Raw genomic sequence first — 23126 nt, forward strand, 5'->3', positions numbered from 1 at the left:
GGACAGCAGTCTAGGGGGACCCTGCTGTGAATCCTGTGACTCCACAAGAATGTGAACATGTGTGTACATGGACTCACATGTATAAAACACACACAAACAACGAAGACCTCATGTTACAATATGATTATCAATATGCTAGGCTTCAGATTATCTGTAGAAATATTCAATAAAGTATCAATAAATGCCCTGGAGGACATTAAACAATGAAAAGACTAGTAGTTTCCATTTTTTCTGCTTTTATCAACAACATATTTTATTGATTAATGACAAACTTGAACTAATCAAACTATACTGCAGAAAGGAATTTTGTAAAAATGCATTCATGTCCTGATAATAAATAAATTCAGCTTTGTACAATTAGAAAAACCCAGGACAGTGACAAATGACAGAGTAAAGAGAAAATGGATCCTCACTCCAAATCCAACGACAAACCCAAAGAACGAAGTTAAAGGAACCTCCACATTCCCCTCCCTAGGTGGACATGGGCTTCACACATCCTTCTGTCTTTTCACTGGGCGGACCGGGCGCTGCACTAACACTAATCCACAGTCATCCCAAGAAATTCTCCCGGGTGGGAAAATAGAGGCCACCATACTTGGTGAGGAAGCCAGTACAGTAGTGTCCTGTAGTTCTGAAACTCGAAATGGAAGCAAAGGCCTTCTTACAGACACTAATTATGGTTTCAAGAATGTCTCAGAAACACACAAACATTTTCCCTACTTCATAAACACCCAAGAACTGAAAGTCACCATCTAGAGACAAAAAGCAAGACATGAATTCATCAGCACCGTGTAGAATGATCCTCAAGGGAGCAGGCCTTAAGTTCTCATGTTGATGAGCAGGCATCTCTCTCCTCTGGGGAAAAACCTACTGCCTGAAGTTAGTTTCTTCAGGAAAAAGAATAGATGAAACTCAATAAATTACATTTTATTCATCAAAATGAACAGCTATTTTAAGGTTTGGCACTACATCAAACATCTCTCAGAGCAAGAATGGGTTCACAGACAGGCTGCTTCCAGCCCGCTCCACTGTTTGCTGAAGCAGGAAACAGCTCACCTAGCTTTACGACGAACAACTCTCACCCATCAGTCCACAGACGTGTATTCACAACAGCTGACATTCAAAAACAGTAGCTGCAGTCACAGTCAAAAGGCCTGTTGTCTTCCTGTCCATCAGATGGGATTGTGTCCTTGTTGCTGGGACTTCATCACATACAGTCAACCACATTAGTGGACCCGTGACCCACATCTCGGATCTGGCTAGTTAAACAGTCACACACGGCCACACCGGCACCAGCTCGGCAGTGAGACACAGGTCCGACCAGCTCCCACCTGGAGAGACAGGACAAGACTGTCACCACAGAACACAGGGACCCCAACCAAAGTCAGCACTCAGGACTACGGGGATTCTTTTAAAAGATAGCGAGTTCCTTGAGGGAGAAAAATATCCCCAAATTATATATATATATATTTTTTTTTATTTTAAAAGATTTATTATTATATCTAAGTACACTGCAGCTGTCTTCAGATGCACCAGAAGAGGGCATTGGATCTCATTACAGATGGTCATGAGCCACCACATGCTGGGATTTGAACTCAGGATCTTCGGAAGAGCAGTTGGTGCTCTTAACCACTGAGCCATCTCTCCAGCCCCAAATTTTATATTAATAACATAATATTCCTCCACTATCTCAGTTTGCTTTTTGCAGGTTCAGTTATCTACAGTAAGCCAGTCCAGAACTGTCTTAAGTTTTAGATGCTATACTGCTCTGCTTTGCCTAGGAGAGCCTCTGGCTGGTGTGTCACTTAGAGTTGGACCAACTGTCATGGTATTGGGTTCTTTTGCTCAAATGACCTTTGTTTAACTTAACAGAAAGAGCAGCGAAGGGGGCACTGTTATCTCTGCATGCTGTTTAAATGGTCCAGTTTATTAGTTAATTGCTAACCTTATTGTGCCTACTTCATGCACTGAACTTTATCTCTTTTTTAATCAATTTATTTTTTACAACCTGACTGCTGTTCCCCTTCCTGCGCCCCTCCCAGTTCTACCCACACCCCAGTCATCCACTCCTCCTCGCTTTGCAGGCTTCCCATGGGTGTCAGTCAGACATGGCATAACAAGCTGCAGTAGGACTCCATAGCTCAGTAGGGGGAGAGGGTCCCAGTGGCAGGCAACACAGACGCTGAACTTTATCTTCGGCATGTGTCAGCAGGCAAAGCCCAGCTTTAGATGTAAGGTTTGCTGCCATCTGCGGTCTCCACTGAGAGAGAGTGAGGGCTAATGAAGAGCTCAGCCTTACTGCTGTGGGGCGTCGCATCCCGCTAAGGAGAAGCAGTGTGGACTCACTTGTTCAGCACGGGGTCAAACGCCTCCACGGTATTTAGGTAAGCGTTGCCATTGTGACCGCCAACTGCAAAGATTTTGCCCATCACTGTCGCGATCCCTACGCCACCCCTGGGAGTGGTAAGAGCTGCCACATAATCCCACTTGTTGCTTCGAGGGTCGTACCGTTCCACGGAACTCAAAGGGGAATTGTCGTCAAAACCACCTACAAAAGCAATATTTAAGAATGACGCCGCCGCATTTCATAAAACCTGACAACTAAATCTCCACTCAACGGCTTATAAAACTCCAGCTTTTATCAGACCTGGTAGTATACACGTTTAATCCCAGCACCTGGGAGGCAGAGATAGGGCCTGTGGAGCTCCGTGAGTTTGAAGTTAGCCTGCCTGTGAGTTTCAGGATAATCAGGACTACATAGAAAAACCCTGTCTCAAACAGAACAAGACAAACAAGACAAACAAAACAAAATCAAACCCTCAAGCTTTGAAAGTTATTTTAGAATGATTTAGGGGAAAAAAATGACTGTAACACCTCTCTACCACCAGCAACTCCCGTTTTCTATAATTTAACTCCACGCACTCAGTGTTGCGCTTTGACAGTAGACTTAATCTTTTTCCTCTTGGTTTTTGAGGCAGGGTTTCAAGGTATATCCCTGCCTTAGCCTCATCAGGGCTAGGATTATGGGTGTACGCCACCATGTCTGGGTTTAAAGTGTTGACGTGAAAAGAAGGTGAATTTATGGGGAGGAAGCAGCCATTCATAGTCTGTCCTGAGATTCCAAGAGGCAAGACCGGCTTCCCTCTCTGTGTGCTAAGTAGCAGGGAGCCTGAGACCTGAACTGCACCAACCTGTGATGCTCATCCAGACAGAGGTGCAAGCTTGCCAGGGCTATGCTTTTAGTTGTGAGCCTAGCCCTTAATGGCTGAGCCATCTCTCCTGCCCCAGGGCTTGTGTTAAAACCGTTACTGCCGGCACAATTACAGAGACAGTGGGCCATTGACTGAATCCTCATCCACTTTTGCCACAGCCACGTCTTCTTCCTGTCATGAGCTCTACATAAACGGTCTTTTCAATAGAGAATGACTTAGCACACCCCTGAGTGAAGCCTGGTCTGTCACTGTGACCTCCACCATCTTTCCTGGGTCCTTTCCAAGAGAACAGCAGTATCTTTGGCGACTCCACCCATTTTCCTGATATGAAGAGATATTTTGCTACTGTGATCCTTTCTTTAAAAATAAAGTCAGGTCGGGCAGTGGTGGTGCACACCTGTAATCCCAGCACTCAGGAGGCAGAGGCAGGTGGATTTCAGAGTTCGAGGCCAGCCTGGTCTACAGAGTGAGTTCCGGACAGCCAGGGCTACACAGAGAAACCCTGTCTCCAAAAAACCAAAAAACCAAAAAAAAAAACAAAAAATAAAAAAATAAAGTCAGTTGGGGAGGGGGCGGGGCGAAAAAAGAATAAGGTCAGTCAAGCAAAATTCTTCTATTGAGGTTAATTTTATTATGTCAATTGAGATAAAATGAAATTCACTAATTTTATGTACATGACCAGATGGATTTTTGGCAAATGCTTATCACAGTCTCATCAGAACATAATTCTCTCATACTGTAAGTCTGTCACTGTTCATGCTAACATGGAAGACTGGGTTTTAGCAGTTAATTCTCCATAGCCTTCGTTTTTATTGGCTCTGTTTAATCGCCATAGGTAATGAGGCAGATTTCAGTGCTGGGGACACAGCTCAACAGTAAAGTACTTGCGTACCACACAAGAAGCCTTAGTTTAGGTCCAACAACCCTTAACAATGAAAAGCAAATCAAGACAGAGAGAGAAACAAGACAGAATGCAGTCGGCCGTTAAAGGTGCCTGTCCCGCCATCCCGTCGTCACTCACAAGGGCTGGACCTGTCTTAGGGAGGATTTGAACGCTGAAGGTTGTTTGCTGTACTTTCAGTGCTCGGGATTGAAGCCAGGGTCTCCTGCACGCCAGGCCAAAGCTTTGCCATGAGCTGTCCCCAGCTCCTATGAGGGTTGTTCTAAATGCTCGGTCTGAACTGCTCTTTTTATCACATCTGTTTCAGCTGTAAGGTCCCAAAGGCTGAGCAAGTGGTAGCACCCCTGGTGCCCCTGTGGCCCACAGTGATGTGACACCCTGTGATACAGTGTGACCTGCCATGTGACACCATGTGAAACCCTGTGACACATTTCGACCTGCCCGCGGTTTGGAGGTGTGAAAGGCTGTGACCATAAGACTATAAGAACGGGGACCTGACTCTACAACTGACTCCTGTGCCGTAGGTGAGGCTGGGGTGGGGGTGGGGGTGGGGTGGGGATCTGTGTTATTTCTCTGCTTTTCAGGCAAGAGCACGGGAAGAGCCAGTGTTACTTCTACTTTCAACATTTAGACAATAATACTAATGACACGCTCTCTTACCAAGACCTGCCCACAGTGCCCTTCAGTGCATTCTACGATGTAAACCATGTGCAATGACCCCTCCCAGCTGCTCCTTCTCTGTGAAGCACAGAGCAGCTTCCGAGTCGGACGTGCACCGTCCCTAGCTCCTGAGACAACCCTGAGAACTGGGCATTCCACACCAGGCTCACAACCGTGTAAGGCCCCACTAGCAGGTGCGGCACACCCACGGGAGGCTGCGCAGTTCTGCGCCACTCAGGAGCTGCAGCTGCCAGAGTACACAGCCTGGCTGCCTCCTTCCCAGTACAACATCAGTCCAAATTATTCTTTCGAATGTTAAGAATCTGAGAAAGCACAGCTCTAAAAGTCCTCTAACTCAGCACCTCAGTCAGTCAAGGAGCAGTAGAAAGGCTAACATATATACATCCTATGGAAAAGGCACTCGGTATCATTTGCTTTGAAATAAAATGGAAGAAAAAACAAGTCATTAGACCTTTCAAGATGGATTTTAGCAAGTCATGCTTATGTTTCTTCATTTCCAAAAATATGTATCTTGTTTAAATGCAAGTGGATTATACTTACTTTAAATATAATCTAAGTTTTGCTTTTTGGATTTATTTTTTGAGAGAGGGTCACACTATGCAGCCCTGGCTTGCCTAGACCTACTATGTGGAGCAGGGTAACCTCAAACTCACGAGGCCCATCTGTTTCTGCCTCCTGAGTGCTGGGACTATAGGCATGTGCCACCACGGCCGGCAGAAGTTTTAAATATGATGACTTAAATCAAGCATTGATGTCAAATGTAAGAGTTCAAAGGCACATCTCAGGACTGACCCACTAAAGGTGGACTGGGATAATGGCTTATTGCTCTGTTACTTTCTGTCATCAAGGGCCCTATATATTAAGTTAGAGAGAGAGCACACACTCACCAACAACATATAAACAACCATGAAGCTCGCTGACACCGTTGCCGGCTCTTCGCTGACCCATTTCCTTCACTTCTATCCACTTGTCCAGATGCGGGTGATACCTTTCCACGCTGGATAAGGAGGCTACTCCGTCGTTGCCACCCACTGCGTAAACGTGGTTCTGCATGAAGAAAACAAAGCATGCGACAGATTTCAGATGGATCTCTCCATGGTCCTAACAGGTGAGCAGAATGCAGGAAAACCAGTGTTTCACCAACACTTTGGTAGGTAGCCAATGCTGCAGCTGCTGATGTGAACCTGACTATGTCGACCATGCATGCGCCTGGCGCCTCTCCATGGGAAGGGGTTGTGTCACTTACTATTAAAGCCACAGAGCCAACGCCTCCACGGGGAGTGTTCATTGGTGCCACTGTGCTCCATTGGTCAGATTCGATGTCGTATCTCTCCACGTCACTGAAGCACGTATTGTCATCTAATCCTCCAATTGCATATATTGGGCCCCCTAAGGAGGCCAAGGCAATTCCTCGCCTATAAGAACAATTAGACATGCCTTAGTGTCTGAGTCTGTTTCAGGAAAAAGAAGAGATGTTTTATCGATGCAAGGCACTTCTGAGAATAATCACCAAAGGGTGTGCCTTGCATGCAGAGTTTTACATGTGTTAATGTTTCTGAGCGGTGCCCTTGCCTGCACAGCACCGCCTGCACAGCACGGCCTGCACAGGTTACTGGAAACTTGGCTCAAGCTCTTTTTTTCTTCTTCCTCTTTTATTATTTTCCTGAGCATTGAGCCCAAGGCCTTGTATCTACCAGGCATGAGCTTTATGCTAACCCTAAATTCAGAACAAATAATAATGCAAAACCCAAGAAAACAGTATGAAGAAATCCAAAGTGTTCAGTTAGTAAGTAGGCAGTGATATAACCAAAAAATTAATGGGTTGATAAGGAAACAGTTTGCAAACCCAATCTCCCACCCCATAGTCCTGGCATAACTGATGTTTTAGGCTTTGACATATGACCTTGTTTGACATGTATTCAAGGATTTTGTCGACAGAATATTTGGTCTGCTTGTTTTTGTTGCTGTTGCTGCTGCTGCTGGCTGTCACTCTGAGGTGCTGGGAATTCAGCTCAGGACCTCTGGCATGTTTGGCAAGTACTGTATACAGACAGAGCTGTATCTCCAGGCTTACTGCTTTCTGAGTCCTGATTTGGTGACATGATTTTAGTTGCTCTGTCATCTCAGGATGTTGCAAGTTACATTTCAAATCATTAATAAAAATTTACAAGAGGCTAAATTACTGAATCATGTAATCAACAATCTTTCCTTTATACAAGTTTCAATAATCAAAATATAGTTCAATTTATTATAGATAAAAATTAGTGGCCAAGCAGTGGTGGCGCACGCCTTTAATCCCAGCACTTGGGAGGCAGAGGCAGGTGGATTTCTGAGTTCGAGGCCAGCTTGGTTTGCAGAGTGAGTTCCAGGACAGCCAGGGCTACACAGAGAAGCCCTGTCTCAAAACAAAACAAAAATTAGTATAGTAACATTAATCTTAAATCAGTAAAGAAAGCAGAAATTTCGAGAGCTATTTTCTTAACAAGGTAATAATAAGACTCAGTCATGATTAGTATAATAGTTGAGAGAAACACTACATGCATTTCCACTAAGGTCAGGAGTATTGTCATACCTGTTTCAATTTCTCTTCATACAGTATCAAATTAACAGCCAATAAAGGAGGTTCGTAAAACCAATTAAAAACTCAAGAATGTGGGGGGTGGGGGGCTCGAGGGATGGCTCAGTGGTCGAATGAACTTGCTGCTATTGCAGAGGATTGGGGTTTAACTCCTGGTAACCCATTAATAAACACCTGTGAGTCTGGCTCAGTGAGATCTGGTGCCCTCTCTGACCTCCGTGGGCACTTGCATGCATACACACAAAACCAACCAACCAATCTGTAAAGAAAACTGTATTGAGACATTGTGGAAGTTGGCAGTCCTGTCTCTAGTGATGCTCTCTGTATTTCTGGCATGACTGTAACTGTGAGGTGTGAACACACAAGGAGCTTGGGTGAGGAGCACACGGCAGGGTGCACCTGGTATGGCGGCAGTCCAATCCAGGTAATTCTTGCTGCTCTATAGCAGTGGGGGTTTTTATAGCATCCCTGACCTCTTCCTACAAGGCACCAGTAGTTAACTCCAGCTGAGGCAATATGATCTTCATCCGAGGAACCCTGATACCTGTAACTCCACAGTTTTTTTTGGATAGTAAGTGTGATACCTGCCAGGGTGACAGGAGATCCTGTCTCAACACAACAAAGCAGAATAATAAGGGCTGGTGAGGTGGCTGGGTCAGGAGGTAAAGGCACTCGCCACTGAGCATGACGACCTGAGTCTGACCAGGATGGGAGGAGAGACTGACTTCTGAAAGCTGTCTCTGACCTCCACACATGAAACTCCCTTCTCTCCCCCACATACAGAGATGAACGCAAAAGGGAATTTAAATAAAATTAAAGTGAACAAAGAGTGCTACCAGATTTACAACTTTTCGGAGGAAAAAAAAATCTAAAATTGTTTCAAACAAAGAGTTTAAAAAAGAGCAGCAGGGCTTTTTACAGAACAACGAGGTTACCAAGATAGGCGAGCCACTGAGACCACTTTAAATGGTGCACCTGTGTGTGGGTGCTAGAAGAATCCACAGAGGGCACTGGATTCGCTGGAGCTGGGTTACAGGGTGTTGTAAGCTGCCCAGTGTGGGAGTGGGAACAGAACCTGGGCCCTCTGGAGAAGCAGCACACATCCTAACCGCAGAGCCACCTCTCTGTGCCTTTATCCTCAGCATATATAAACACAGAACCCCGTAATAAGGCATCGGTCTGGACGCATTCACAACGTGGGCTTGAGAATGAGTTTCTGAAAGCCGAACACCCTTCAACCTAAGATTTTTCCATTTCTGCCTTCTTTACCTGACCCTGTCAATTCTAGAGGATTTGCTGGCTGACCCACCTCTTGGTGTTCATCGATGCCTTCATCATCCACTTGTTAGTGAGAGGGTCAAACATCTCCATGCTGCCCAGGTGTTCGTTCCCATCATGGCCGCCCACTGCGTACACCTTCCCTGCAAACAGAGAATTCTTTTTATCTGATTCCTAAGAGAGATACTCATGCTATTTACATGTAAACAGTTTATAACTAGAATGTCATAATAAATTAACTTTTAACATTGCTTTCTGTTCAATACTGAATCCATGTCACCGTAGTAAGTGAAAACCAGTGGAAACTTTCACCACACATGCCTGTGTGTAAAGTTATTTAAGTGCTTTCAAATGCTAACTTCTTGGGTTTCATCGCTTTTTATTAAAGAGTAAATGAATTCATTAATTCTGCCTTTAAAACAAGCCAATAAAATGGAAAAAAGGTTAGTAGCAAATTATAAAGTATGAAACTGTTAATTCAAAGTGATCAACCTTTTTCTTAATAAAACAGAATTGAAGAAAATGAGGAAGACTGTTCTCTCATCCAGCTACATCCTCAGCATATATACTGAGAAATACTATAGTTATGGAAATGAGATTTCAAATCATTACTAAAAATTAATTTCAGAATCATAGAAAAATGCTAGAAGGATTTTTAAGAGTCAGCTTTTCCTTGTTTATTAAGAGGACAGATGTTTTTGGAAATTCAGAGGTGGGTAGACAGCTCAGCAGTTGAGAGTTCTTGGTGCTCTTCCAGAGGACCCAATAGCATTCACAAGGAGGCTCTCAACAGTCTGGAACTCCAGTTCCGGTGGACCTGCTGCCCTCTGCTTGTACCAGGTACACACGTGGTACACATATACACATGCAGGCAAATCGTTATACACATTAAAAAAAAAAAACAAAATCTCTTAAGATATGTAAGACGTCATCTAGGAGCTCAGTTGGCAGAGCTCCTGCCTCTCCCAGGGAGCTCGAGTCAGCTCTCAGTACTGTACATACTGGATATGGTGGAGCAGGCCTGTAGTCCTGACTCTTGAGAGGCAGAGGCAGGAGGATCAGGAGTTCAAGGCCAGCCTTGGGTGCACAGGGGCTAGAGACCGTCATTTACTATAACTGCTCCCAGGCTATTGCACACATAGATGAAATCTGCCTGTGAGACACACTTCTAGCCCTTGGTGGTTTGAAACAGGGTCTTGCCATGTAGCTCAGGCTGGCCTGGAACTAAAATCCTCCTGCCCCGGTCTTCAAATGCTGGGATTGTAAGTATGTGCCACCATGCCCAGCCACAAGAATTTCACTTTCCCCTGCCATTCATTTTTTAAATCTATATACCAATATGCTAAGTTATATACCAACGTGCTATGTTATCCAGCCACTGTTATAGAAAGAAAGAAAATTTCTAAGTTCATGTTATTAAGAAAAGCACCAGTTCTGTGCAATGACCTTCGGTGGCAGCAGACCCACCTTCCACAGAGATCACACCCACATGTCGCCTGCGGCTGTTCATTTCTGGTCCAAAGAACCAGCTGTTCTTGTTGATAGAATAGCATTCAATACTACGGAAGGGGTCACCAGATCCACCTCGACCACCCACACAAAACAGCACACCTAAAGGGAAAGCCATAAGACGAAGATCAGTATCACAGCTTTTAAAACTTTATTCCTAATAAGTGTGGACATTGATTATCAAATTCTGAGTAATGGTTTTTGTAAAAGAGGCGAGTTGTGAAATCTAATCTAATTCCCTTTCTGCCCCCTTGAACTTTCCAAAGAATCTGAGTCAACAGTTGCCTATCCTTTTAAATCCACACTCACTACAAGTGTCCCGGCTTAAGTCCTAACAGTCAATAAAGCTTTTTTTAATTTAGGAGAAATGACAAGCATATTTGTATATTGTAAAGAGGACCTCTGTCTCCACCATGGCCGAGCTGTCTACCCCAACCAACCTCTTAACTGCTTCCCTACTGAACACAAGCCCAGCACTGGATACACGGTTCACTTGTTTGGAAACCCCTTACTTTGGCATCTGGAACATCCAGGTCTCTCTGTTCTCATGATCCACCCATCCTCCCCTCTTTAGCTTCATCCCTTTGTGTCAAACCACCTGTGCCACGGTATGGTGATGGCTATTCCTGGCTGTCAACTCGACTACCTCTGGAATGAACTACAATCCAGAGATGGAGGGCACACCTGTGATCCAGATCTCGAGACTTTTGACCGGATCCTGACCACCCCTTTCACACGTGGTATGGTCACAGCAAAGCACCTGCGATACTCTGCAGAGTTGGTCTGTCTTTTCTCCTAGACAAGACCAAGTTCCTCAACACAGGCTGTATGTCTGCACTTCTAACGCCTATTCCAGAGCTCACAACACAGCCAGCATTTAATGTGTGCTGAGCGACCACAGAACACCCCTTCCAACTTACTCAAAACCTCTAATCAGAGAAGATAAAAGCTGGGCATGCTAAAAGATTGCAGAGTCAAGTTTATAATAAACAAAAGTCAGTCAACTGTACTGACAGCGGCGCAATCGTAATCATAGAATGTAATCGTGTTCTTTGATAACATTGTCTCTAAGTGAAAGCTACATAGGTCACCTTCAAGCATGCTATGAAAGAAAACAACAACAAAAAAAAACCTAAAATGGAGGCAAAAATATCAGCATGCAAATCTTTTTCTCTGTTGTTACTGTGTGGTTTGGACAACTTTAGCCTAATTCTTAGTCCTCAAAATGGAGAAAAAACATCTATGTGATAAATGGCTGGTTCTTTTGTTAAAACCTACTCTGTGGGCTGGAGAGGTGGCTCAGTGGTGGAGAGCACCGACTGCTCTTCCAGAGGTCCTGAGTTCAATTCCCAGCAACCACATGGTCACTCACAACCATCTGTAAATGGGATCCCCTCTTCTGGTGTGTCTGAAGACAGCGACAGTGTACTCATACATAAAATAAATCTTAAAAATAAAAATAAAAAATAAAAAAAAGCAGGAAAAACAACCCTATTCTGTAAGTTCTTAGGACTATGTGAGAGCATGTATATGAATATCTAGTATGTTCTGGCAAGCATCTAGGCTGCTGAGATGTTGAATTTAAATATGGCTGAAGAACACTCGCCTAACATGCACAAAGCGCTAGGTCTCATTCCCAGCCCCAAACGGACAAGCAGAGAAAATAGTGAATTTAAAGAATTTAATGAAACATTTCAAATTCAGGAGACAGGATTCACAAAAACAGACTTTTGTAATAGAAAAAAAGTTTTTTTAAAAGACAGGTTTGGCCTAGAAGTGGCCATGTAGACTAGGCTAACATCAAACTCAAAAGATAAAATCCTACCTGCCTTTGCCTAAAAATAAGTGTTGTGATTAAGGACATAACTGAAGGTGCTGCCCAGCTGTAACGAAAACCTGCAATTCTATTTACTAACATAGGAAGAATGAAGTGACAGTCTTTCTCACGGCAAACCAACTGCTTAGGAGAACATCTTCAGAAGCAGGGTGCTCACAGCCAAGCGTGCCTTCTGTGCTGTGGTTGTCAGGCTCTCCCGCACAGCACTCCTCAGTAACAACGTAGAGGAAACCTCTATACAGGATTCCTCTTGCTTGCTGAGCTGCTGGACTTCACTTATCTTCTCTCGTCCCCCAGGTATGGAAATAGACATGGTAAATACCTGAATCCCAGCACTTCGCCTGAATCCCAGGTGAAGACAGAAAGGTCATGGTTTCAAGGTCACCCTGGGTTACACGGGGATTTCTAGGATGCCTGGGTTTCACAGTGACTTCAAAGTCAGCCTGAGTTGCATGAGAACCCATCTAAAGAACACATGCACATTCCCGTGCAAACACACACACACATACACACACACGCACACACATACACTATTTTCTTGGAGAAATACAGTCCAAAGTAATATTGCCCAATGAGAAGCTTCAATCTTAAATGTAAGAGCCTTCAATTCTCAGAGCTTAGCACAGCCCTTCATACAAACATTGGTATGGTTTTTGTTTTTCTTTTGAGTTGGCAAAACACAATGACAAATTCTGAAGTATGTAATGTGTATCAAGTGGAATGCTTGGCACAATAATATGAGCCTTAAAGATCTATAGTCATTTCTGAGGACCATGTCAACACACAGACTAACAAATTCCAACACGGTACTTGAAAGGCACCAATAGCACCCAATTCTGCCTGAGGAATCAGGGAAGAGCTTGAAGGAAAGCTACTGCTTCAGGGTTTGTAGGACTTATATTCCTTTTTTAAAGATGGCTTCCTGATGTCAGGCACATGACTGTGATCGAGCATTCAGGAGGCAGAGGCAGGGTCATGAGTTTGGGGGTAGCCTGAGCTACATGGGGATAGCCTGAGCTACATGAGATTCTATCTCATAAAACCAAACATCAAAAACAACTAAGAAATTGGTTGTATCAGTAAAACTAAATGATTAAGAATCATGAATACACACATTCAACTGACCGACCAATCACTACCTTAAGATAATCAGACACGGGGCTGGAGAGATGGCTCAGAGGTTAAGAGCATGGCCTGCTCATCTAGAGGTTTGAGTTGAAATCCCAGCAACCACATGGTGGCTCACAACCATCTATAATGAGATCTGATGCCCTCTTCTGGGGTGTCTGAAGACAGCTACAGTGTACTTACATATAATAAATAAATCTAGAAAAAAAAAGAAAAAGATAATCAGGCACTAGCAGTCTGACTACTCACTTGGGCATACATAACCAATAACCCTCAGATATGGCAGATACCCTGTCTGGTAAGTGGATAAAATGAGCAGTTTATTTACCAGCAGTGTGCTTCCTCGGGGTCGTCCGGACTGTGTACTCAAAGTCAGGAACTGGCTTACTACTCAAGTGAAGGTGGTAATTTCTCGCTTCATCCAGCAGATCTCTGCACTTCAGATTCTGCTTGACGATCTGTTCTTTCGCCACAACACCCATGAGAAAATCAACAGGCAACAATGGCAGACGGACCTGAGACCACGGAGAGTTGTGAGAGGAAACTTCGGTAGTAAGAGAATAGATGACCCCCGATTCACACAGTCACAGAATGTGACTATGGCTATGACTTGTCGTAGGCCCTTTGTACTTCACATGCAAAGCCCCTGGGCTCAATGCCCAGCCTCATAAAAACATTACCAAACAAAAAACTGTTACATGTGAAATAAATTAGAAGTTGAAAGAAATTATTACTCTTGCTTTAAAAATCCAACTACAATCTCACACTTGAGTAGGTTTTCTTCCTCTGAGCAAAAATATAAGTAATTTGTTCTTAATATAAGATTTTAGTAACACTATTAAAATTTTCATTAAGTTTGGGCATAACTGAGCATAGTGACTCATATCTGTAAGCCCAGAACCTGAGAGTCTAAGATAGAAGGCTTGTAAACTTGGGGCCAGCCTAAGCTATAGAGTTGTCAGGCTAGTCTGGGCTAGACCCTGTCTGCAAATAACAACAAACTGGGCTAGGTACCCAATGTTTTTAGTTTTAAGTCAGATTTTTATACATCCCAGGCCAGTCTCAAACTTGCTATGTAGCCAAGTATGTTTTCCAACTCGGATTGTCCTATCCTATCTCCTAAGCGCTGCAATTGCAGGCATGTGTCTCCATGCTTGGCTTAGGCTAGGTTGAGGATCCCACCCTGGGCTTCATGAGTGGTAGACAAGCATGTAACTCTAGCCACTAAAGTACACCCCTACCAATCCAGTGCTTTTTACCAATTAGAAAAATTAACAATGCATTCATTTCAGAAAAGGTGAGTAGATGGAGCGACTGGTCCCTAAGGAACATCACTTAACGTCTCAGAGAGTAAGCCAGAGGAAGAGGAAGGAGAGGAACAGGAGAAAACAACAGGGAGGAGGGGAACACAGGGTGCAGGCCCCAGAAGGCCCGTTTCCTAGTTCCTTATCCAAGGTACCCACACTCTGACAGTTAATAGCATCAACAATCATAACAGACATGTTTCTGAGGTTTCAAAATAAAATTTAAAATGCAAAGTTCTGCCATGTGGTTCTTTACAGAGTAGGTCTACAGTCATTAGGAATAACTATACTGTCATTAGGAAAGTGATTTATTAAAACTTAGATTCATAAGTTATTATACCATAAGTTATAAGCGACTGGTAGAGCTGTTTTCCTGGAGCCATTTTCAACTAACAGAAACACTATCATAGGAATACTTTAAATATTTAAGCTTTTAAAATTATCAGATGTATCACTAGTGGAGAAACTGCACAGGCCATCAAGAGTTAACTCCCGAGCCTGACCCCTTCAGACAAGTGACGTCACGCAGCAATGGCACACACACAGTCCTACCTGTGTCCTACCTGTGCAAGTGTCTCGTCCAGCCATTTATGATGATGTTGAGGATTGGCAAGAAGCCACTTGATGGCAGCACTGTAGACCTGCTTCTCGCTGTCAATGTTGAGGTCGCTAGAGGAGAGGAGCTTGTGGAGATGCTGCGGGGACACGCTCACAAAGTCTTCACACTCCACCACTTCAGTGAAGTGCTCACAGGCATACTGGTCCGCCATGTCCATTAGGTCTATTCGGTTGTGACTCTCCGCAAAGGCTCGTACGGCCAGGCAGTTGGAGGGATGGAAGTGTAGCTGCATGTATTCACAACAAGCTCTGGCCACCAGCTCAACCTGCAGAATACACGCTGCATACAGCAGGGGCTGGACATTGTCCACTGTTAAAGTGAGCCGTGAGGAATAGACAAACTTCACCAAGTCTTCCACGGCATCACCGTCAAAGTCTCGGATCTCGATTAGCGCCTGCTTGGCTTCAGACATTTCGGAAAGAAACATGGCTCTGAAGTAGGGGATCACACACGCCAGCACCAGTTTGTGACAAGAGATTAGCTTTGAGCCAACCTGTCCAAATCAACACACACAATGAGATGGTGGTACAACAGAGAACACGTGCCATGGGCAATGCTCTTGACAACTTGAACAACATGAGTGCTGAAATCCTTTAGCTACTTAGCCTTCAATCTAGACCAGTTTCTCAAAGTCAGATAATTTTCATCTCCTAAATTAGCCACACAGAACTATTATTTTCTACATTACCTCATATTTGAGGATTGTACTGTGAAATAGTAAACATGTAAAGCAGCCTAAAAATAACATCTTAGCAATTATCTGAGGGCGGGGACTATAGCTTAATAGTAGTGCGTTTGACTTGCATGTGTGAGGCCGAAAGTCCAATTCCCAGGCTCCCCCACCCCCCAAAAATGACAACACTATTTATTACATAGTGGAACTACACAGTAGTCATTCAATTTCCAGAGAGCCACTATTTTAATACTAACTTTCCACCCAAGGAATATAAATTAATAGCCAGAGTGGTGGTTTGAATGCAAACAACCCCCATATTTGAATATCTAACATATTTGAAGGTTTGGTTCCCAGGGTGGATCTGTCTGGGGAGGATTAGGGAGTGTGACCTTGCTGGAGGAGGTGTGGCACTCCACGCAGGCCCCAGGTCTCTAAGGCCCATGCTGTTCATTCCCAGCTAGCTCTCTCTGCGTGTGTTCTCAGCAGTGCCCCGGCAGTGGTGCCTGCCTGTGTGTCTGCCTGTCTCCCCACCACCAGCCCCCCCACCCCCAGTGGTCATGGACTCGCCCTCTGATCCTGTGGGCCCCAATAAACTCTTTCATAGGTTGCCTTGTCATGGTGTATCTTCAGAGCAGTAGAACAGTAACTAACCAGCCAGCTAATTATTTCCATGTAGATTATAATAAAACACTGTCTTTCTTCAACTCTATTTCAACTTCTTGATTAAAAATAAAAAACAACTTAAAATGTGGTCAAGCCCTCCTGACCTAAAAATTACTTTTTTGTAGTAACTATCCATTCTAAGGTCTAAAGATCTTTGGACCACTATATATGGCTTTCACTACACCAACTCTTCTTTGAAGCTATATATTATAACATTCTGTAAAGTTTGTTTCTGCTTCCCTTTTTGATACATAAAAATAATTGCTGGGCAGTAGTGGTGCACACCTTTAATCCCAGCACTCAGGAGGCAGAAGCAGGTGGATTTCTGAGTTCGAGGCTAGCCTGGTCTACAGAGTGAGTTCCAGGACAGCCAGGGCTACACAGAGAGACCCTGTCTCGAAAAACAAAAATCAGAAATTAGAAATACATAAACTTGGTACTTCAAACTGAAGTAAAAAACATATAAACTACAAAATAACTGTATGATTTAGTCACGGAAATAAGCACCATGAAATATATATGTGTGATATATATGACATGTGTTTGTGTCCTCGGTACTAGTAAAATTTCTTGTTTATACTTTTGTTAGATTAATGAACAAACACAAATAATTCAAGATAGTAAGAAAAACTCATGTCACCCTGAAATTATAGTTAAGTACTGATATTGTTGAAATTATTTCTTTCTTAAAACAAAGGAAAAGAAACACTTAAAACTGGCCACTATGGATCAAAACACAGCGAAACAAAGGCTGCTGGATCAGTAGAGCACTTTTCTGTCACCATGGTGACATGGCGAGAGGTCTGAGGGGCAGGTCTCACCTTTACAGCTCACTCAGAGTCTGCGCTAACAACTCTAACAAAGGAGGCGAAGTGAGCGGCGAAGTGAGCCTCGACTGCTGAAAGGAACAGTTAGAGTCCTATTTACTGTCAGTTCTTGGAAGGTAGCTTATCTGCTGACCTACAGAAATAGTTTTTCCCAGGTCTTTTTCTCAGTCTGACATGCCCAGCTTGCTGACACATGTGCTTCAAAGATGTTCATGCAAGAAACTAAGAGAAAGAGAACTAGGTTTCCTGAACTATGTGATGATTTCTCAAGTTTCTGATACCACTGCAAGCCTTCTACAGTCTGGTTATAGTAGCTATAACACATTACTTCATCATCCGAAATTAGCTAGTTAGGACGTTTCGATTTTCCATTAGTTTACACACAAATGACATCTTACAGAAAAAGGTGAGTGTTTTTTCTTAATTTTGGAATGGATTTGGACCCCCCCACACACACTTTTTTATGGCTTGCTACATTCTGTTAAGCTACCTAACAAGAACACAAGCAATCTCCACATTCAGTGTGTGTGACTTTTCACCTCAGCAAAATGCAAAGCAAGGCTCTGGTTCATAGGCGAACAAACATTTTTTCCTTTTTAACCCTTAACTATGTAACAGTTTTCAATAACGTGGTTATTCTGAAACTATTCTTTTGTGCACAATAAAAACAAACCTGTATCCAAGTTTTTTTACATCCTTATAAGCAATATTCTGAGTTTTCAATTTAAGATCTGATAATTTTGCTCTTTTATACTACTTTTAAAAAGTTAATTTAAATTACTTTATCATCCCAAAAGTATTTTATTGTCAAGATCTAAAATGAAAGAGGCTAGATAGATGTATCAGTCTCAAATTAATCTTAACATGTACCACATGACAGCAACCAGCCACTGTTCTACAATAATTAACTTCACTCGAATTCATTCTTAAATTATATACTGGAATAATTCAGATAGCGTTTATGGGTTGAAATAAACAATATAAATATTTAAATAATCCTTCTGAGTAACAGAAAACAGACTCAAACAATCAATCAACCCGAGTTAGTAGTTGAAAGGACAAACAGACTGTCACAGAATTCTGAAGACACCTTAATATCTCAGACTAGTTAAACATTGAGTAAAGGGTCCTTCTCCATCAAGAGTCAAGGGGCCGTCTCTGCTATGAGGAAAGGGGACCTTCTCCAGGACCACTCCTTTTGTATTACCTTACAACTGGGATATGGTCTGAAAGCCCCCTCCCCCACTCCTATGTGGTGGGGTTTTGAGAAATGAAATAATATGGGCTCTGAGATCATGAAATCAATGGGTTATAGAAGGACTTGCTCCAATTAGCTTATGCCTTTGTACCCTTCTGCCTTTCACGGTGTGAGACACAGTCACTACAGACTCATCCTCGGGGAGTAGGCAGCATCATGGTGCCACTTCCGAAGCAGAGAGTAGCCCTCACCAGATACCAAACCTGCTGTATCTTTATCTTGAATTCCTCTGCCTTCAGAACTGTAACAAATAAATAGTAGCCTTCTTTCAGGTCAGGGATCAATGGTTACAATGTAACCAGTTCACCTTTCCCCATCTTTTGGGAAGTATTATTATAATGCGGTTCATGTACTGTTTCCCTATAGTCTTTCAGAATAATTGCTCTTACCTGATTAGTTGGAAGTTTTGACAACAAATAACACCACTTAAAATCTTGGGAAAATATTAATAGAGCCTATGAACATTGGCTTAAAAATCGAGCTTTCTTTTTTCTTTTTTTTTTTTTAAGTCAAATAAATACCACAGCTGCTGGCAACATTAAGAGTTGCTACAGAGGTGGGGCTAGAGAGATGGCTCAGTGGGTAAAGCATTTGCTGCTCTTACAGAGGACCTGGGTTCAGCTCTCAGCACCTACACAGTGGCTCACAACCACCTAACTCCAGATTCAGATCCAGATCCAGAGGCCCTCTTTTGATCTCTGCAGGCACCAGGCACACAACTGGTGCACATTCGTGCATACGGCAAAACACTCATGCTAAACATTTACGCTACTGGGAGTCACCCTCTGCTTCTCTATCACCCTTTCAACTAAAATTAACCTGAGCTTTAGTGAGGGAGCGGGCCTTCCTCAAGCTGCATGACATGTGACAGTATCTATGCAGTGCTGTGTACTGATCTGTAACATGAGACCCAGAAGTGTATGCTATGAAATGAGCCTGCCAGAGCAATTCTCCCCAACAAGACAGGCGCCTTCAAGAAGTCCCACTTAGAGGTGGTGCAGTATGTGCTTAGCATGTGAGTACCTAAACCAAAGTTTGTAAAAATGCTCACCCATGCAATAATGTTAATAATGTTAATAATATATAAAACATTTCCACTAGTAAACATAATAGTACATAAACAACTTTTACCTCCTGAAATGACCTGAAGGCAGGATTTTTACTCTTATGTAAATCCTTCTAACTACCTTTCAGACATCACTAATGGATCCTCCTCTAATCACCTTTCAGACATCACTAATGGATCCTCTTCTGATTACCTTTCAGACATCACTGATGGATCCTTCTCTAAGCCTCTAGCTATCATTGAATTATGCTAATGTGCCCATTGATGGTTCAACTTCAAATTCCCTCAAGGCAAATGCAGCTCACTATTCACATTTCTTTTTCTTTCAACTTACTAAGTAAGTCCTGCTCAGCATCTGCTCTAGAGATTAAATGATCTGGTGGCCTCATGTATGAATAGCACAGCAAATTTTATGGTGCTTATATTTCACAAATGCTTGTCCCAGATACAATGATCATGAAAGGAAATGCACTAATTACATGGTGAATTCACATCAAGATGTGGTCCTCCCAACGCAGCGTGCATCTGAAATAACAATGTATGATGCTCTGCGCAGCACTCTTTGGAAGGTCTTTAGCGGTAACTGTTCCTCTTTGTATTCTTTTGCTTTCTTGCTCCCCATCCCCAATCTCATTTAACCCTTTCTATTCCATTATTCCCCTTTCTTCCTTTTTGTATGAAATTCTCTCAAAATAAAAAAGGCCTCAACTTGCCAGGTGGTGATGGCACATGCTTTTAATTCCAGCACTGGGGAGGCAAAGATCAGCTTGGTGAACAGAGCAAGTTCAGGACAGCCAGGGCTACACAGGGAAATCCTGTCCCAAACAAACAAACAAACAGACAAAATAACAAAACAAAAAACAAAAAAGCAGTCATTAAAATTAAAACTCTCCCAACTAAAACGAAAACCCAGGGCTAGATGGGTTTAATGCAGAATTCTACCTAATACCCAAACCACCCAAAGACTCAGTAAAGAAAGAATTTCAGACCAATTTGCTGGACGAACATTGATGCAAAAAATTCAATAAAATACTTGCAAACCAAATCCAAGAACACATTAAGAAGATCATCTAACATGATGGAGTAGGCTTCATCCCAGAGATGCAGGGATGCTCAACATACGTACATTGATCACTGTCATCCACCGTATAAACAAAGACAAAACCACGCGATCATTCATAACATGTAGAAAAGGCCTTTGACATGATAAAAAGTCCCAGAGAGACTAAGGATACAAGGGATATATCTCAACACAATAAAGCCCATAGCCAAAATCAACCTAAACAGAGAGAAAAATCAAAATATTTTCACTAAAATCAGGAACAAGACAAGGCTGTCCACTCTCTCCACACCTATTCAAAATAGTGCGGGAAGTCTCAGAGCATCGAGACAACTGAAGGAGATCAAGGGGATATAAGCAGGAAGGAAGAAGTCAAAGCACTGCTATTTGCAGATGATATGATCTTATACATGAACAACCCTAAAAACTCCACCAGGAATCCCGGCAGCTGACAATCACTTTCTGCAGAGATGCACAATACAAAATTATCTCACAGAAATCAGTATCCTTCCTATATAGAACAACAGACCGGGAAAGAATTCACAGAAACAATATCCTTCATGATAGCCTCAAAAGGTATCTGAGGTAACTCTAACCAATTAAGTGAAAGTTGTGCATAGTAAAAATTTCAAGACACTGAAAAAAGCAACTGAAGAAGATATCAGCAGATGGGAGGATTTCCCATGCTCATGGGTCATCAGTAGGATTGATTTAATGAAAACGGCCATCTTGCCAAAAGCAATCCACAGACTGAATTGAAGAAGATATGAGCAGATGGGAAGATCTCCCATGCTCATGGGTCATCAGTAGGATTGATTTAATGAAAACGGCCATCTTGCCAAAAGCAATCCACAGACTGAATTGAAGAAGATATCAGCAGATGGGAAGATCTCCCATGCTCATGGGTCATCAGTAGGATTGAATGAAAATGGCCATCTTGCCAAAAGCAATCCACAGACTGAATACAGTCCTCACCAAAAGTCCGACACAATTCTTCACAGCAGTTTTATTTTAAATTACATTTGTATTTATTTACTTACTTATTTCTGTTTGAGTGAGGTTCCCCCCCTTTTATCAGATATATTCTTTTCTCATACGATAACACCTGAGTACAGTTTTTCCTCTACTCCGCTCAGTTCCTCTCTCCTCCCCTCCCCTCTAGATCCACTCACTTTCTCTCTCTCATTAGAAAAGAACAGGCTTCTAGGAGATAACAACCAAACAGGACAAAATAAAATAAAAACTATCATATCAGAGGTGGATAAGCCAAGCCAAAAACAAAATAAAAAGGTCTAAGAGACGGAGGCACAAGAATCAGAGGCGCTCCCATTCACACAGTCTGGAGGCTCATAAAGCACTAAACTGAACACTATAGTATATATTATATATTATATATGAAGAGGATCTTGTACAGACCATGGGCGCCCTGAATCCCGAGGGATTTGAGGGAAGCATCTCATTTAGACTGTCTTCACAAACACCAAAAGGACAATTTTCAGTTTCAGATGGAAACACACAAACACACACACACCCTCACTCAACTAGAATACAGCAGTAAAGACAGCACGGTAGTGGAACTGAATCAAAGACTCAGATATAAGTGCACACACCTATGGGCACACCTGATTTTTAACACAGAAGCCAGAAGTACACAGTAGAAAAAGAGCAAGCATCTCCAATGAACGGTGCTGGTAAAACTGGACAGCTTCATGCAGGAGATGTACACAGATGGGAATGTAAATAGATCTGCGCCATTACCCTTCACAATACAAACCTCCAAATGGACCAAGGACCTCCACATGAGACCCCATACACTGAATTGATAGGAAAGAAAGTGGAGATAGTCTTGAAGTCACTTGCACAGATAGACTTTCTGAACAGAACATCATTAGCACAGGCACTAAGACCAATAATTGATAAACAGGACCTCATCAAAATGAAAAGCTTCTATTTGAGCAAAGAGGCAGGCTACAGAATGGGAAAAGATCTTTGCCAATCACAAATATGATAAGGGGTTAGTATCTAAAAGATATAAAGAATTTTAAAAATGGACATCAAGAAAACAAATAACCCAGCTTAAAGACGGATGGAGGCACAGAACTAAGCAGAGAGTTCTCAGAGGATGAAACACTGCGGCTGAGGAGCATTTAAAGACATGTTCAGCATCTAAAGATTTTCAGGAAAATGTGAATCAAAACTATGTTGAGATTTCATCTTATACCAGTCAGAAACGCCAAGAGTAATGAAGAGAGATAGCTCATGCTGGTGAGGGTGCCGGGGAAGCAGACATCCCCTGCTGGAGAAAGTGAGAGCATACTGCCACTACAGAAACCAGCATGGCAGCTCCTCCGGAACCGGAAGTAGATCTACCTCAGATCTACAACTCTTGGGCACGGACCCAAAGAGCTCTCCATCCCACAAGAGCTATCTGTTCATCCATGTTCCCTGCTGCCTAGCCATAATAGTTACAGACTGGAATCAACCTAGACGCTTGTTAGCTGATGAACAGGTAATGACATGGTACACGAA

General features: G+C 42.8%; 1 protein-coding gene across 8 annotated transcripts in view; it reads right to left on the reverse strand.

The window, feature by feature from the left end:
• Positions 1-225: 225 nt before the first annotated feature.
• The window catches only part of Klhl8 (kelch like family member 8), a 50260-nt gene continuing 27359 nt past the window's right edge, over positions 226-23126 (reverse strand). For all 8 annotated transcript variants that reach the window (XM_029477832.1, XM_021163524.2, XM_029477826.1 and 5 more), the window contains 8 exons: positions 14992-15540; positions 13453-13639; positions 10118-10261; positions 8682-8793; positions 6041-6209; positions 5682-5841; positions 2347-2548; positions 226-1331 (listed from right to left, as the gene is read on the reverse strand). In XM_029477832.1, coding sequence (XP_029333692.1) covers positions 1208-1331; positions 2347-2548; positions 5682-5841; positions 6041-6209; positions 8682-8793; positions 10118-10261; positions 13453-13639; positions 14992-15540 — 1647 coding nt within the window. In that variant the 3' untranslated portion in view covers positions 226-1207. The remainder of the gene's footprint in view (positions 1332-2346; positions 2549-5681; positions 5842-6040; positions 6210-8681; positions 8794-10117; positions 10262-13452; positions 13640-14991; positions 15541-23126) is intronic.

The sequence above is a fragment of the Mus caroli genome, chromosome 5, assembly GCF_900094665.2.
Source record: "Mus caroli chromosome 5, CAROLI_EIJ_v1.1, whole genome shotgun sequence".
NCBI classification, from domain to species: Eukaryota; Metazoa; Chordata; class Mammalia; order Rodentia; family Muridae; genus Mus; species Mus caroli.